Here is a 16,379-nt window from a genome sequence, read left to right on the forward strand (position 1 = left end):
CATGTGCAGGGGGGAGGCCCATGGGCTGTCGGACCGCCGGATGATCCCCAATTCCTCCATCCTCTGGAACTCCTCCTTCGCCAGTCGGAGCTTGTCCGGGGGAAGCCGCCGAGCGCGGGCATGGAGGGGTGGTCCCTGGGTCGGGATGTGGTGCTGTACACCGTGCCTGGGCATGGCCGCTGTGAATTGCGGTGCCAGAACCGATGGGAAATCCGCCAGGACCCTGGTGAAGTCGTTGTCGGACAGCGTGATGGAGCCGAGGTGAGGGGCTGGCAACTGGGCTGCACCCAGGGAGAACGTCTGAAAGGTCTCGGCGTGTACCAGTCTTTTCCTGGGCAGGTCGACCAGTAGGCTGTGAGCCCGCAAAAAAATCCGCACCCAGAAGCGGTTGGGCTACGGTGGCCAGTGTGAAGTCCCACGTGAACTGGCTGGAGCCGAACTGTAGCTGCACCTGACGGGTGCCATAGGTCCTTACTGTGCTGCCATTCACGGCCCTCAGGGGGAGACCCGGTGCTCTGCTGCGGGTGTCATAACTCGTCGGAGGTAAAATGCTGATCTCAGCCCCAGTATCGACCAAAAACCGGCGTCCCGACCTTCTATCCCACACATACAGGAGGCTATCCCGATGGCCAGTCGCCAGAGCCATCAGCGGCGGCTGGCCCTGGCGTTTCCCAGCAACTTGCAGGGCGGGTGACAACGGCGGGCTTCTGCGCCCCACCGCTGGTGGTAGAAGCACCAGTGTTCATTGGGCCGGGGGTTGGCGGGCTCTGCGGCCGAGCCTGGACTGGTTTGCTGCCGGGAGCGTGGCTGGGAGATCTGTGCGATGGACGCCCCGCTCACCTTTCTGGCGTTCCACAGCAAGTCCGCCCGGGCTGCCACCTTCCGGGGGTCACTGAAATCCGCGTCGGACAGCAGCAGGCGTATGTCCTCGGGCAGCTGCTCCAGGAATGCCTGCTCAAACATGAGGGAGGTTGTGTGTCCGTCGGCGAGAGACAACATCTCATTCATTAAAGCCGATGGAGGTCTGTCGCCCAAGCCATCCAGGTGCAGTAAACGGGCAGCCCGCGCGCGCCGTGAGAGTCCGAAAGTCCTGAGGAGCAGGGCTTTGAATTCCGTGTACTTGCTGTCTGCCGGGGGCGACTGTACGAACTCCGCGACCTGGGCCACTGTGTCCTGGTCAAGGGAGCTCACCACGTAGTAGTAGCGGGTGTCTTCTGAGGTGATCTGGCGAACGTGGAATTGGGCTTCGGCTTGCTGGAACCATAGGTTCGGGCGCTGTGTCCAGAAACCCGGCAGTTTCAACGAAACCGCATGAACAGAGGCGGCGTCGGTCATTTCTGGTCCAAAAATCGTCTGGACCGTCGGGGTCACCAATTGTAGCGGTGTGCTACACGCAGCGCTAAAATTACGACACGGAGTCGGTAACTGCAGTCGAAGGAAAAAACTTTATTCGAAATCTTCAGCCTCACTTTTAAGCCTCCCTCAACCTGCCCCCCATGGCGCAGAGGCTCCAAAGCTCTGTGCTCGCAAACCCCCGTAGGCTATCTAATTGTGAGTCGGTTCGGATGTGCCAGGAAATGGGTCGCCACAATGTAGCAAAATCTTTGTAATTCATTGAAAATATGTGAATCATACACTGCTTTGTTTGAAAGTTATGGCTGAAGATTTTAAAATGTTCATACAACAGCTTATCAGGTATCACAATAATTTCCAAAGTACCCTACCAATTATTTGGTTTGTCATGTGGTCTAAGATGCTGGACCACAAGTTAAGTAATTTTATAACTGTTCTCTCTCCTCTGGTGCTTTTGACTTTGCCATTTCAAATAATTGACATGTTCTTACTCAACACAATAGTCTCTGAAATAATTGAAGGCACCAGACCCATCACCAACATTCCTTTCCCTTGAAACTTATTGCCACTTTCTAAATCCATTGTCATCATTCCTGCAGTCGCATGTTTCAGCTTTTTCATCTAACACTCAAACGAGCCATGACCTTAAAGCAGAGTTTATCAAAGTTACAAATAGGGTCATCATACTTATAATTTCCCTTTAATTTTTCCTCATGATCAGATCCATGTGTGGCTCATACATATGGTAAAAATCCATGAAGAATGCTTGAAAATGCAATAATATTAATGAAAAGTCCTATGGTTGTTGGAAATCTGAAGTTAAAGAATATACATACATATTAGTATGTCAATCTTCACTCAAAGAGAATTGGCAAATTAACAATTCAGGTCTACAACCTTCATCCAGATGGTTCTTATCTGAACCTTTGCAGGACATGCTAGTAATAGGAGGAACAAAGTACTCTCTTGAATTTTTATGTTCTACTGATGTGTGGACAAGTAATTCAATGATTGTGGGTTTGAGTCCCACTGGAGTTGATGTTTCTGTGGAGGCTAAGTCATTGGGCATCCTTAAAGCAGAGGTTGATAGATTCTTAATTAGTATGTGTGTCAAAGGCTATGGGGGGCAGGGGTGAAGGCAGGAAAATGAGGTTGAGAGGGATAATAAATCAGCCATGATGGAATGGTACAACAAACTAATTCTGTCCTATATTTTATAGTCTTATTATGTGCATTTTTGGATTATATTTTTAAATGGAGCAGAAGTTGAGAATGTAATTGTACCTTAAAAATTAACCTTAAAAAAGGCCTAATCAAACCTGGTGAAAGACTATCGTGTGCAGTTTTGGGCCCCTTATCTAAGAAAGGATATGCTGGCATTGAAGAATGTCCAGGGGTGGTTCAGAAGAATGATCCCAGCAGTGAAAGGGTTAATGTATGAGGGCACTTGATAGCTCTGGGCCTGTACTCAATGGTCCAGAAGAATGAGGGGAGATCTCAGTGAATTCTATCGAATATTGAAAGGCCCAGATAGAATAAACATGGTGAGAATTTTTCCTATAGTGCAGGAGTCTATGACCAGAGGCACAGCCTCAGAATACAAGGACATCCCCTATAAACAGAGATGCAGAGGAACTTCTTTAGTCAGGCAGTGGTGACTCTGTGGAATAAATAGTCACTGATGGCTGTTAAGGCTGTCATTGGGTATATTTAAAGTGGAATTGATAGATCCTTGATTAGTAAGAGCATCAAGGGTTATGAGGGGAAAGTAGGAGAATGGGGTTGAGAGGGATAATAAATCAGTCATGATCAAATGTCTTATGGTCTTAAACTATTAATTTACCTTTGATGTTTTAATAACACTGGTCCACAACCCACCACTACCCAATCATAAAAAAAAGATTGAAACTATTACTGGCATTAATAAGTTGAGTATGCATTATGAATTTGTTCAAAATTTAAAACATCAAGAATTTTAAACTACTCAGCCTGCTGCTGCTTTCTCTTACTACCTTAAACTGAGATAAAGAGACAAGTTTTCAATAAATTTGTGTTTCAGCAATGCTTAATCTCAGAATGAACCATTAAACAGAGGTGAGAGTTCATCAGCCTGAACCATTATCTCCATTTCTCTCTGCGAAAATGCTGGCTAATCTTCTGAGGACCTTCCTGCATTTTCCATTCTTATTTTAGATTTCCAGAATCAACGTAATGTAGCTTTTTGATTTTTTTGCGATTTTTTTTTTTGCCTCTTCTCTCACAGGAGGCTCTAGTCTATTGTCTATTATTAAGAACATTGTAATAGGCTCCTGATGACAGGGTGTTTTCTCTTCTTTCTCCATTTTTTCCCAAATAATGGGGTTACATCTATTACCATTCAGTCTATAGGAGTTGTTCTAGAATCTGTGGAATTTTGGAAATTAAGATACATTATCTCCAGAACTTACACCTTTAAAACTGGAAGATGCAGTTCATCAGATTCTGGGATTTATGATTTTTCTGTCCCAGTAATTTTGGTAATGCTAATGTTTTAATACTGTTTTTTATATACTCTGTGTTCAATCCAAAAAAGTTTGTTCAAACTATTTTCAGGGGTTTTCTATATCTCTTTCCTTAAAGATGGGTACAAAATATCCCTGATTTCTCCCTTTTTTCTCTTATTTCCTAATACATTTTCTGCTATTAAGTTTTCAGGGGACTATTCTGTTTTCCTGTTGTCTAAAAAAAATCTTCTTCTGTTGTTTCTCAGTTGACTACTTTATGTTCTACCGTCCATTTCTATGTTAATGACTTGGTCATCAGTAGTTTAATTCTGCTTTTTCTTCAATTGTCAGGCTTTTTTTTGACATTCCTGTAATCTGTTATTTAACTTCTCTTGAAAATCATGAGTGGAGCACTTTTTTTTCATTTTGAAGGAATTTACACTCAGTGGCCTGTTTAGTAGATATCTCCAGTATCCAATAAAGTGGTCACAGAGTGTTTGTGCATGGTCGTCTGCTACTGTAGCCCATTTACTTCAGATTTTGGCATGCGTGTTAACAGATGTGTTGTGTGTTAACTTGGATTGTATACTTTGTTCTGTGTTGTAATTTCCCTTCTGCACAAAGCAAGTGACGTACTCTGACTTTTATAAATATAATACTTTGAAAAAAGAGTTGATACACAATTCTGAATCCTTCCTAATTTGGCCTTATTTTTCATAATTTCATACTTGCAAATTATGTTCCTTTTAGTACTTGCAAAGAGATAGTATGATTTTGACAGTTATGGTCAGCAGATATACTTATTCACCTCAATTTTATAATTTCTCCTCATAGTCGGTTAATTGGATATTGTAAATTATTCTGTGATTAGGCTAGTGTTAAATAGTGTCGCTGGGCAGTGGGCCCTGTTCCACGATATGAATAAAATACATAATTACTGCAATATGTATCATGTTTCGCTGAAAATTTGGCTTATTATCTTGCTTTCTTGTCATTTTATGTTAATTTAATCTTTACTATTGAATGAAATTTGCTAAACATTGCATTTTTGTATTATACTTTTCTTACATTATTCTTTTCAATAGATTTACAGGTCCTCTGTATTCAGTGGCAGGTGCAACAAAGGAGTCTGCAAATCCATGTTCTTATTACCTTATCTCTCACCCAAATAACTTAAAACGTTTAAAAAAAATTCCCCTTGAATCAATATTAAAGTTTTAAAAGAACCTGCTTACCAGCAGCTGTTAAAATGTCAGTGTATTTGGATAAGATCGTGTGGGAAAGAATATGTCATGATGAAATGTAAGCTTTATTTCTTTACATATCTGCTATGTGAGTGGGTATTTTTATGAATAATAATAGAATTGTATAAAGCAGAAACAACGTCCATATTGATCATTTACTAAACCCATTTGGTCACATTAGAATCATATCTTTCTATGCCTTGTTGGTTTAAGTATCTGTAATTGTATCTAATATCACCCTCGCTTCTGGCTGCATGATCCAGATTTCAACCATTATCTGTGTGTTTAAAAAAAAATATCATCTGTCAGATCTACTTAAAAACTCCCTTCTCACCTTAAACCTATAAGCCTTTACCTTCATCTTTGATATCCTTACCATTAGGAAAGCTGTTTTGAATATCTATATTACTCATAATCCTCAGGTCACCCCTCACTGCAGGGAAAACAACCCCAGCCTATCTAATTTCTCAAAGCTAAAGTGCTCCAAACCAGGCAATATTTAGGTGAATGCCCTCTGCACTCTCTGCAGTGCAATCACATCCTTCCTGTACTGATGTGACCAGAACTACACACATTACTCCAGGTGCGGCTTAACTAGTGTTTAGTCAAGTTGCAACATCATATCCCACCACTCACTTTTTTAAAATGCCGCCATCCAAGAAAACAAGCATGTACCTTAACTTAGCTGATCAACCTGTGCTGCCATTTACAGAGAACTGTAAAATTAACCTGCAGGCTTCTGGGCTCTTCAACATTCCTTGCGCCCTACCATTTACTATATTGTAGTATTTGCTTTTTTTAAGTAATCAGTGAAAAATATTGCACCAACTAAGTAACATGGTTTTTTTTTGTCTTGTTAGTTCAATATAATGAAAACTCTTTAAAAATTCTCCAAATGAGTAAAATAAAGCCAATTTCAGGCGTGCTGAACAACTGAGCTACCAGACTATTATTGCATATATCTGCCACAGTTTGCCTCTGAAAGTTATAAAGAAAGTTTTATTTTAAATGGTTGCGAAAATACAGCTAATCATCCTTGATGTAAGTCCAGTCAAACAGATGTAGCAAAAAGTGAGAATGACATGGCATGCAACAGTTATATGATCAACTGTTAAAAGTCAAATGGAAAGAATTGGTGGTGAATATTTGTGTTAACGTGGGCTAAATACTGGAAGTTGTACTTCTGGGAAAAACAGTTCTCATATAAACGACTACTAACGATCTGATTAACCTAAACCAGATCCTGTTATTGTGACTTGTTATCATCCATTACTTTGATGAAAAGGTAACACATGTTAAACTGTAATTACCCTTATAATCATGAAATGTAACAGCCACCTCTTTCATGGAAAATATGGTGTGATGACAGAGCAGGAGGTGTAGAAAGACAATATTTTTTTGTAAGTACAGGGGGAGTCCCTCAGTTTCTCTGCCTTACCCTGAGGCCTAATTATATTCTGCATAATAAATCAATGAGCAATATATCAGTTTTTTTCTGAACAGCATCTGTTGTAACAGCATAAGTAATCATGTGCTAATGTAGAGGATTTATTTTGTATATTGCCCACACACTCAATAAACCTGTAACTAGAATAAATGTATAACCTGCATTGAAGGGGAATAATTTATAACCAGTTTAAGTTTGTCTCACTAATAATAGAACCACAGGAAGTTACTTGGCCTATCAAGTCCATGTCTGTCTTTGGTAAAGAAGCAGGCATTTGCAATTGCTTTTTTTTTCTCTCTCTGTAGAATCTCTTCAGAAAGTCCTAATAAATTCTTTTTAGCAGTGTTATTGACAGTGAATTTCAAATCGTTAGCACCCTTCCAAATTATCTTTTGCCCAGTATTTGAATTTAAGTATAGAGTGAATGTCATTATGGAAAAGGGTAATGTCACTATTAGTTAATGTTACAAAATGAAATTAAAGAAATGATTTCTTGACATTTTTCTGAATAATTTTAAGGAGCACCCTTCAAAAAATATACTACCTATTCACTTATTTATATGAGGGGTAAGAATATTGCTGGCAAGATCAGTATCTACTTCCTTCCCTACATAAAGTTTGGAAAAACGATCAGCTGACTTGTTGAATTACTTCCATTCATATGGTGTAAATACGTCCAACTGTACTATTTTGTATGATCCAGGATTTTCAGACCACATGTTCAAAGGTCAAGGTAAATTTATTATCAAAATATCTGTACAGTATACATCCTTGAGAGTTGAATTCTTGCAGACAACCATAAAACAAAGAATCACCATAGAACCCATATAAAGAAATTCTCACTCAAGACATACAGATGGGCGAAAAAAAAGAACAAGCCATGCAAAAGCAAAAGGGTACAATTGACACATAAAACATTAAACATCAAACCGTAAAATTCACAAACAGTAATTCCACAGCCACCAAGGCAAGAGTAAAGCCAGTCCAGGAGTCGGTGGCTGTGGCCATAGCCACTGAGTCAGTCAGTTCAGCATTATGTTGATGGCGGTAGATCACAGCCACAGATCCAGTTCTGTGCTGAAGCGCCTCAATTAAATCGCACAAATTCTAAAGCACTGAAAACATTAAGCATCAAATTTCAACCGAAAGTGAGTCCACAGCCATGACCCACAAGCCGCCGAGGCATTCAGACCATGCAGTGTGGGACCCAAGACTCCTGCACTTTCCACTGGCAGAAGTGAGAGGAAGACCAGTCAAATGCCAGAAGACAGTACTGAAGACCCATTTATTTTCCTGATAAATTTTATTGTCCTGATCGATTTTAATCTTGCTCAATGCTTTAATCTGTGTGGAATAATGGAGCCAGCCACAGGTTCATATTCTGCCATTAGGAATTAACACAGCATACACCCCCAGCGAAAGCCATAGCTGTACTTCACGCCAGATGCTCCAGGGGTTTGCAGAAGTGCCAGATCGCCCAAAAAATACATTTTTAAAAGGAAAATTACAGACTGCAATTGATTCCAGTTCAGAAGAAGTATATTTAGATGAAGAAGAGTATCCAGTAGTTTTGTAAGCAATCTGCAAGATGTCACCATTGCTGCCTGGCACCATCTTACCAGAAGTATGGTTTTTGAAACAATGATACATATTCAATTTTATGTGCCTGAAAGTAAAATGGAAGAGATAGTGTTAATGTATTTCTGATACCTTTTGCTCTTCTAGTTTGAGAAATCTTAATATGCTATTGCAATGCGTCTTATAAAATGCACTGGGCGATGGTGTACCCACTGGTGGAGGGAGAAAATGTTTTTGTCCCACTTGGTGCCCAGACAGGTGGAAATAGCTTTGCACCATAATCTTGCCTTGCTCGTTGCATACGTTGAAAGGCTTTGGGGACTTAGGAAAGTTGTTTGCCTTGGTACCCAGACACTCACGTGCTCTTTTAGCTGCAGTATATATGTGACTTTTTCATTAAGCTTCTGATTATTGATAATCTTCAAAATGTTGAAACAATGAAATTAAGTCATGATATATCTGTAATTATTTTTAATGCATCAGTCTGATCAATTAAACTAGTTTTCATTATTTGTTAATTTGTTTAACTTTTATTTGAGTTCTTACATTTCCTTCAATGAATGGTAAATATTTTCCTTGTTTTCAGTATCTTATTAATGTTTCTGACCATCAAAAACATTTAGAAATGGTGACAATTTCTCAGCCTGCTAAACTCACTGTATATTTATTTACAAACAAATAGCTCAACATTTTTATCCTAAAATGTGTAGCAACAATTTCAGAATTTCTATTTTGATATATGGGGTTTAAACATGATTTTTATTTAGCAATTACATTTTTCATTACTGTAACCAAAAATTTGTTTCTGTTATACATTTTTAATGGTGATGTAATAAATAATAATTTTCTGGGTGCCATTAATGCCACTTTACTAAACTTTTATTTAATTGTTAATTTAATTAAAGCAACTTTTCCTTCACCTTTGTTTTGAATGTTCTCCTGTAACTATTCAATGTGTTCCCTTTTTTTAAAAAAACATAACCAGACTTGTAATTAATTTTCAAGAGGGCAGATGTTTTTCTTGGTCAAGTAGAGATGCCAAATGTAAGCATGTTTTAGATGTCAGATGCATTTGAAACAGGTTAGATAAAATATGAAAAAAATGTTGATTCACATTACTGTACTTCGATTGTCAAGTAGTGGTAAACGCACTGTGGATTTTAGCAATTTTTATTCCTATTCCAATGCACTGCAAAAGCAAAAAGGAAGGAGTTTGTTGTTAAATGGTTGAATATCAGCAGCAATTACCCATTCATATGATAGCTAATCTAGGATTTCCTTGCATGTGTGATTAAATACAGAAATCCTGAACTAACTCCTCTGTAGTTGAGTATATTTTAGCAAGCTCTGCTGCAGGGCATACCATGAATTTCATTGGTGGGGCTTCATCTTAGAGTTTCTCCAGTTCTCTGGTATTTATTTTGTGGTATTATCGTTGTTTCATTCTGTGCCAATTTAAACCAGGCATTGCATGCATTACTGCATTGTTTCAGTGGGAATTGTAGGGATACAGAATGACAATAAAAGAACAAATTCCTTTTCATATTATGTTTTGTTCATATAAAGAATGTGTTATGTGCTTCCATTTGATTATTTTTAACTTAAAAGTTCATAATTTCAGAATGTCAATTGCAGCTAGCTAACCCATGGCAGTAAAAATGGGATGCATTGGAAAATATTATATTGAAAGACTACTTCAGTATGATGCTCCTTTATTATAAATGAAAGACAAGAGTATGCTGAAAATGCTCACACGCGTCTCTTTACATCTTCTTACTGAATTTCCATTCTTACCCATTTGTAAATAAGGGGAAAAGTGATACTGTTAATGATTTTTCTTCAGAAATAGAAGAAGTAAGACAAAGGAAGCAGGTCACAATCAAATTGAAAGATGAAAGGCAGGAGAACTTAATTGACCAAAGAAAAGACAGGAGGACACAGAAGTTAGTGGTAATTAGATGAGTAGAGAAACAAAGTCGTAAAATAGACACTTTCTACTCAATATCATCTCACAAAACACTCCTGACCTCCCAGGAATCAAACTGGTAAATATTTACGTTGCCTATTCTTGGGAAATGCATCTTCATGTGTTATTGCCCATATCTAGATCTCACAAAAGCTCTATTTAATTTCCAAAAGAATTCATTCACATGTTCTCCAAATCCCTTCATTAGAAACAGACATGACTGTAATTTCTCAATTAGCCAGTGTACCTGTATGTTAACAAACAAAAAAAAAAGGTGTTGGTGAGCAATTATAACAGAAGAATTGTACTGAAAGATAATAGCGTAAGTAGGATCATGTGTAAAAACTGTAAGCAGGAGATGTATTAGAACATATAAAATATTCAGATAAATGTATAAATATTTAGTAACTTGTTCCTTGGACTCTCAAGCTGAAGCATACTGAGGGCAATAGCACAATCATTCCTCAACTCTGATGTCACTGGGCTTTTGTTTTTAAAGATCTTATTCTGTTGTAATCCAACATATAGCTTGGTTCCTTCTGCATTATTATTGCATCTGCTCAGCTTTAAATGGTTTTGTCTGTGATTAGATTTTTTTTTCCTTCCTCACCCACCTTCCTTAGAGTTGATATCTGTTTATCTTGAGTAGCTATAAAAATCTGTTCCAAATAATCTGTGTTGTGGTAATAGTGTGAAAACTCCTGAAAGTTATCAGTTCTCCTCCTACAAGCAGAAGTGCCTGTCGCCACTCGTAATGTTCAAATGTTCTCATCAAATGAGGAAGTGTTCCTGCCCACAATGTGGCTTCTCTGTGGGGTTCAGAAGGAAACAAATTCATGCATTTATAATTTGTATCATGATGTTTCTCAGAATGTTTTAAAACAATTTTACATACAGAAGTCCAGCTACTGCTGCTGTGTGCCAAAAAACAAAAGCAAAAACATAAGAGAAAGGATCAATTCATCTGCACTGTTTGAAGGGTAATCAGAAATCCAATGCCATCAACTTCAACTGTAATGGACTGTTAATACAGCATCTCATTTAAAGTACAATATCTCTAATAAACTATTATTGATGCATTATTATATCAAAATGTCAATCAACAATGAGTCCTCATGGTCAGGAGCATGACTTGCAGTGACAGTTTTCTGGCTCAGAAAGGTCATTCAAAAAGTTCTGAAGCTGGTACTTGCAATGTTCAACTTATTGCAATGTAATAATCATTTTTTCTAAAACATGGGTCACTTGTGAATCGGTACTGTACTTTCTCTTAAATATGTCCCACATGTAGGAATAGAATATGGTGCAAAGCAAAATTCTGTGGACCATGTCTATCAGCATCATCTCAGTGTTAATTTATGTACTATAATAGTTTGTTTCCCTTTATATTCCATGATAAGTTCAGTACATTGTAATTTCTACTGATTTGTCTAATCTTGTTATGTTTTTATTATGATGTAAATCTTCGTTGACAGTTAACTATGCACAACAAACTAGATCTTGATTAAAAAATACGATGCTGTAAATTCTCAGCAGATTACATAGCATCAGTGGAGAAAGAAACTAAGATAATATTTCTGGTTTCTTATAAATGACACTTTATTTGGGATGCTGATCATTATTGTTCAAGAATTCTATGGAACAGAGACAGTGAGGATTAGAAGAGTGGGCAGGTGCAGACAATGTGGGAAGTTTCATTGGTTGTTTGATCATGTTGATGAAGTTCCTGTAAAATAGGATCAATTTCATTAGTTTAGCATTGGAAGAAGCCTGGCTAAGCACACAAAGTTGCTTTTACTGCAATTGATTGATTGTAAAGGCTTCTGATCCAAACTGGAATCCTCAATTGGTAACATGTCTGACAAGCATGTACTGAGGTGGGAAATCAAGATTGTGTTGGAGATAGACCCACAGAATATTTTTAAAACTAGTTTCATGGTAAGAATTTCTACATGAAATGATAGACAAGATTGGTAATGATATTTTTTTCCATGAGACAAGAAGAGAACAGTAATTTTATATTAATGCATTTGTCTCATTCATTTATATTTTAATAGAACAGGAGCTAATTTGTTGTTTTCAAGTTGATCTTCCCTCACTAGAATGCTTATCACTATCCAGTTTGTACTATGAGGCATATTATTCCAGGATCACTATCACGTAATAAGATATTGGGCTATAAATAAATCTTCCTGATCTTAGGTGACATTAATGATTGTATAATGCAGCCACTATATTTACAACAATGTGAGGTCTAGCCATTCTGAGGTTTCATCCAGTGTCTGTGATTTTTTTTTAAAGTAGTATGATTTGGGAGCAATTTTTCACATTGGTTTAAAAATAAAATTTATTGTTTGTGTGTTACAACGATTCAGATTTGAGAATTTTCATCTATTTCTGACAAGGGAAAGCTAGGTATTACTAGTTGCTTACTTTCATTGTAATATATTTTTAGTTTACCTCTCTAATGATTATTATAATAAAATTGTTTATCATTAACGGCACCCAAGTTCGAATCCAGCCGGCTCCCTTGTACGCTTTCCATCCGTGCTCGGTTGAGCGTCGAGCTAGCAACTCGACCTCGTAAATATAAGAAAGCCTGCTTAAAAAAAGCGCTGTCACGACTGCGTCCCGATGAGTCCAGTCGGAGTTAAGTTCTTCTTCTTCTCCTCCTCCTCCTCCACCACCACCACCACGACGTCATTTAATTCCTATGTATTTTTTGGCATCATTGATAGTAATATCTATTTTGCACTAACCAGTCTCATGGGGGAAATATTTTTGTGCACTTTTAAGTTTCTTGTTCTAAATATTATTTGTTCAACTTAAAATATGGAAGCTGCACAAGGTGCAGTCCATAAGATATTCTGAACTGTAATTATAATATCTGAATAGCGGTTGGAAATTTCAAAACGTCCTTAATGGGAGATGTTCCCTTCCAAATAAAAGGCAAAATACTGCACTTGCTGAAATCAAAAATATAAGCAGAAAAAGATGTACATACATAGTAACACACACAAAATGTTGGAGAAACTCAGCAGATCAGGATCTATGGGAATGAATAAACAGTTAATGTTTCGGGCTGAGATTCATCATAGTTTTCAACATACTTTATTTTTCTGTCTGCATTGGTGAAATAACAATTAACAATTCAGCTATATATTCAAATCTAAAAAATAAGTATTGATCTTAGGTATACTGATATCATCCAATAATGTGGTTGGTGGTAGAGTACACATGGAATAAAGTTCTGTTCTCCTGTTTCAATTACAGTAAGGCATTGCCTATCATGTTTTAAATATATGGATGAGCACATATCCCTTATCTTTGGGGGTGTTGGTTCTTTAACACCACCTCTTTGGTCGGGAAAGCACAGCAGTATCTCTACTTCCTGAGGAGAATGAGGGTAGGGAGGCTCCCCATTACTCTACTCTTTCTCTCCCCCCCCCCCCCCCCCACCATTTTAACCAGTTTTTACAGGAGCATCATCAAGAATATTATAACCAGCTGCACCACCAGTCTGGTATGGGAATTGCAAGGTGTCTCTGACCGCAAGACCCTATACAACATTGCAAGGACTGCTGAGAGGATCATTGGCGTGTCTTTTCCACCCATTAGAAATATTTATCAATGCACAGATACCTTACCATTGTCAGTGATCCCCTCCCATCAGTCCAACAATTTTTGCCCCCCTAAGGCAGGAGGTACCATAATATTCATTGAAGAGCTGTTAGGATGGGAAACAACTTCTTCCCCCAGGTCATAAGACTAGTGAACTCGCTGCCACCACCTAGATTTCATCATGCATGAAGCACCAGTAGCATTATACTTTTTAAACATATCACACGTGCAGCTTATTATTTATTTATTTGTAGTAATATTACTTTGTGTTTTATGTGTAAATTTTATGTTCTGCATTGTGCACTTAAATCTGGAATAACAGTGATATAATGTGAACAGCTGAATGACAATGAACTTGAACTTGATCAGCTGCTAATGGTCTTCATAAATATCGATCAGCTTACTACATTTTTCATTAGCCTGTGTCCCTTACCAATCACTTGGCAGAAACTATCTTTTGCTGAATATGTTTCTAAGATTTTATTTGCCTTGGGAAAATCTCTGAAGTCATGGAATATGATGTTTACAGGTTAGCATTGATGCTGTGAAGTATCTGGATCAGAGGCTCTTTGAAACCTACATTGAACTAAAATCGGATCCAATTGTTGGCTCTCTAGAGCCTGGAATTTATGCTGGATATTTTGACTGGAAGGACTGTCTTGCACCTACAGGTATGTCATTTTTTTTATTGCCATACTTCATCTGCAAACAATAAGATTTTAATATCTTAATATAATTGGTTACTCTTAATCAATTTTGCTACAATGTATTTGTGTAATTCCAGAATATATAATGCTTAATGAGCTATTGTCTCTGTTAGGTTTAGTTTTTTTTTAAAAGCTTGCAAATTGCTAAACTTGGGGTACACCACAATATAACTGTTCACAGTTCATGTAGAAGTTTATTGCAGGCATTAATTCTTTTCAACTCAATTAGCATGGTTAAAAATAATGGTCAGAGCCACAAAATAATGTGTTAAGTTGTACTCAGTGGTAATATAGGGTGTTATTTGCTGAAAGCTGAACATGTATTGCATAATCATGCTTTCTTTTGTGGGATCTATTTTCAAACCTACCATGTTATAAGTGTGAGATTTCAGAAAAAAGCTTTGTCCTTCCAACTGGCAGGACCTTTGATTCTAAATCAGCACTTAATCATGCAAATTAAGGATGTTTCTTTTCCTCTCTTTCCCATCGTCTTAAATTTAGTATTTATTTATCCAACAAGTTACTTTTGAATTCTTATTAACATATGTGACACACATTCTTAAAAAATTTAAAAGGCTGATAGATCTTGCACATCACTTAGTTTTTTCTTATTTCTGGTGCTGCATAAATTCTAGGTAAACATAAATGTTTACTTATGAAAGAGTGGTGGTTTGGCAACAAAGTATTAGTGCACAAGCAAGTGACTATAAGAATAACAAAAGCATATTTTCAGGACGTTTAGTCATCTTTCCTATTGATGTAAAAGATTAAAGAGAAAATGTTAAATAAGCACTAAATTCTTTCAAAGTTCTTAATTTCTTTGTTTATAAATTTACTTCCAATTTCTAAACTTGCTGAAAAAAAAATTCGTGCATTTTCTTTTGGGGTGATGGGTGCCAAACGTGGCTGACCATCTGCAATTTCGTAGCATGTAAACAAACTGTCAATATTTTCCCAGAAAAGTTAATCTTCCTGTCTTTGAGCTTGCTGAATACTTGATAAAGGAAGCATTCTTGGACGCATTTCACAAATTCCACTCCATTCAAGCCTTTTACACTATGGTTGGCCTTCTCTATTTTAGGAAAGTTAAAATCTTCCAGTATTACTACAGTTCCATGTACAGTACATATAGTACAGTATCTGCTGAAATCTAATGTTTTGTGGCTGGCTCTGCTTTCTTTTTTGGATGTCTAGGAGGTTTAGCCCATTATTGTCTAAAAACCCTATTAAATCTTAATAAGATTTTTGGCTCAAAGGGAATAGGATAAAAAATTGAGGTGCAATACATTCACTGAGAAGGTGAGTGGAGTTTCAAAGTAATCATTTTTCTATGATGATGAAAAGAGGGACAACCAATGCTAGAACTGCCATAGAGACAAATTCTGTATACTTAAAAAGTCTACTTTCAGCAGTCCATGATCCTTGCAGTTTGTGATTAAATTTATACCCATTTGGAGAAGTATTTCTTTCTCTCCATGATTGTGCACAATGCAATTTGCATATAATTGAATACAAATTCTATTGTCAATCAGTTTAATCTCCTAGTTTTTTTAAATCATTTAAAATCCTTTATATTTAGAGGTTTTAACATTCTGAAATTTGGTCAATCAAACTGAAATTAAATTATTGGAGCAAATACGAGGAAATCTGCAGATGCTGAAAATTCAAACAACACACACAAAATGCTGGTGGAACACAGCAGGCTAGGCAGCATCTATAGTGAGAAGCGCTGTTGATGTTCCGGGCCGAGACCCTTCCAGCAAGCTTTTCAAAAACAAAACTCCTGGGGTAAAGTGGTAAGCTTCAGAGTAAAAATATAAAATTATAGGTTTAAAATCTATTTAAAATGTATCTTTTAACATACTTCTGCTTAGAAAAGCTTAATTTTAAGCTTGTAGCAAGCACAATTAGCAGAAACTGCTAGTACAAATGGATCACTGTCAGATTTGTGGATAGGGCCAATTTTCAGCATAGTATTTT

The 16,379-nt window shown here is 37.4% G+C and overlaps 1 protein-coding gene across 3 annotated transcripts in view; it reads left to right on the forward strand.

Moving 5' to 3' along the window:
• exoc2 (exocyst complex component 2) overlaps positions 1-16,379 on the forward strand; it is a 242,332-nt gene that overhangs the window by 176,445 nt on the left and 49,508 nt on the right. For all 3 annotated transcript variants that reach the window (XM_059945312.1, XM_059945311.1, XM_059945313.1), the window contains exon 23: positions 14,222-14,363. In XM_059945312.1, coding sequence (XP_059801295.1) covers positions 14,222-14,363 — 142 coding nt within the window. The remainder of the gene's footprint in view (positions 1-14,221; positions 14,364-16,379) is intronic.

This window comes from Hypanus sabinus, chromosome 20 (assembly GCF_030144855.1).
Source record: "Hypanus sabinus isolate sHypSab1 chromosome 20, sHypSab1.hap1, whole genome shotgun sequence".
Taxonomy (NCBI): Eukaryota; Metazoa; Chordata; class Chondrichthyes; order Myliobatiformes; family Dasyatidae; genus Hypanus; species Hypanus sabinus.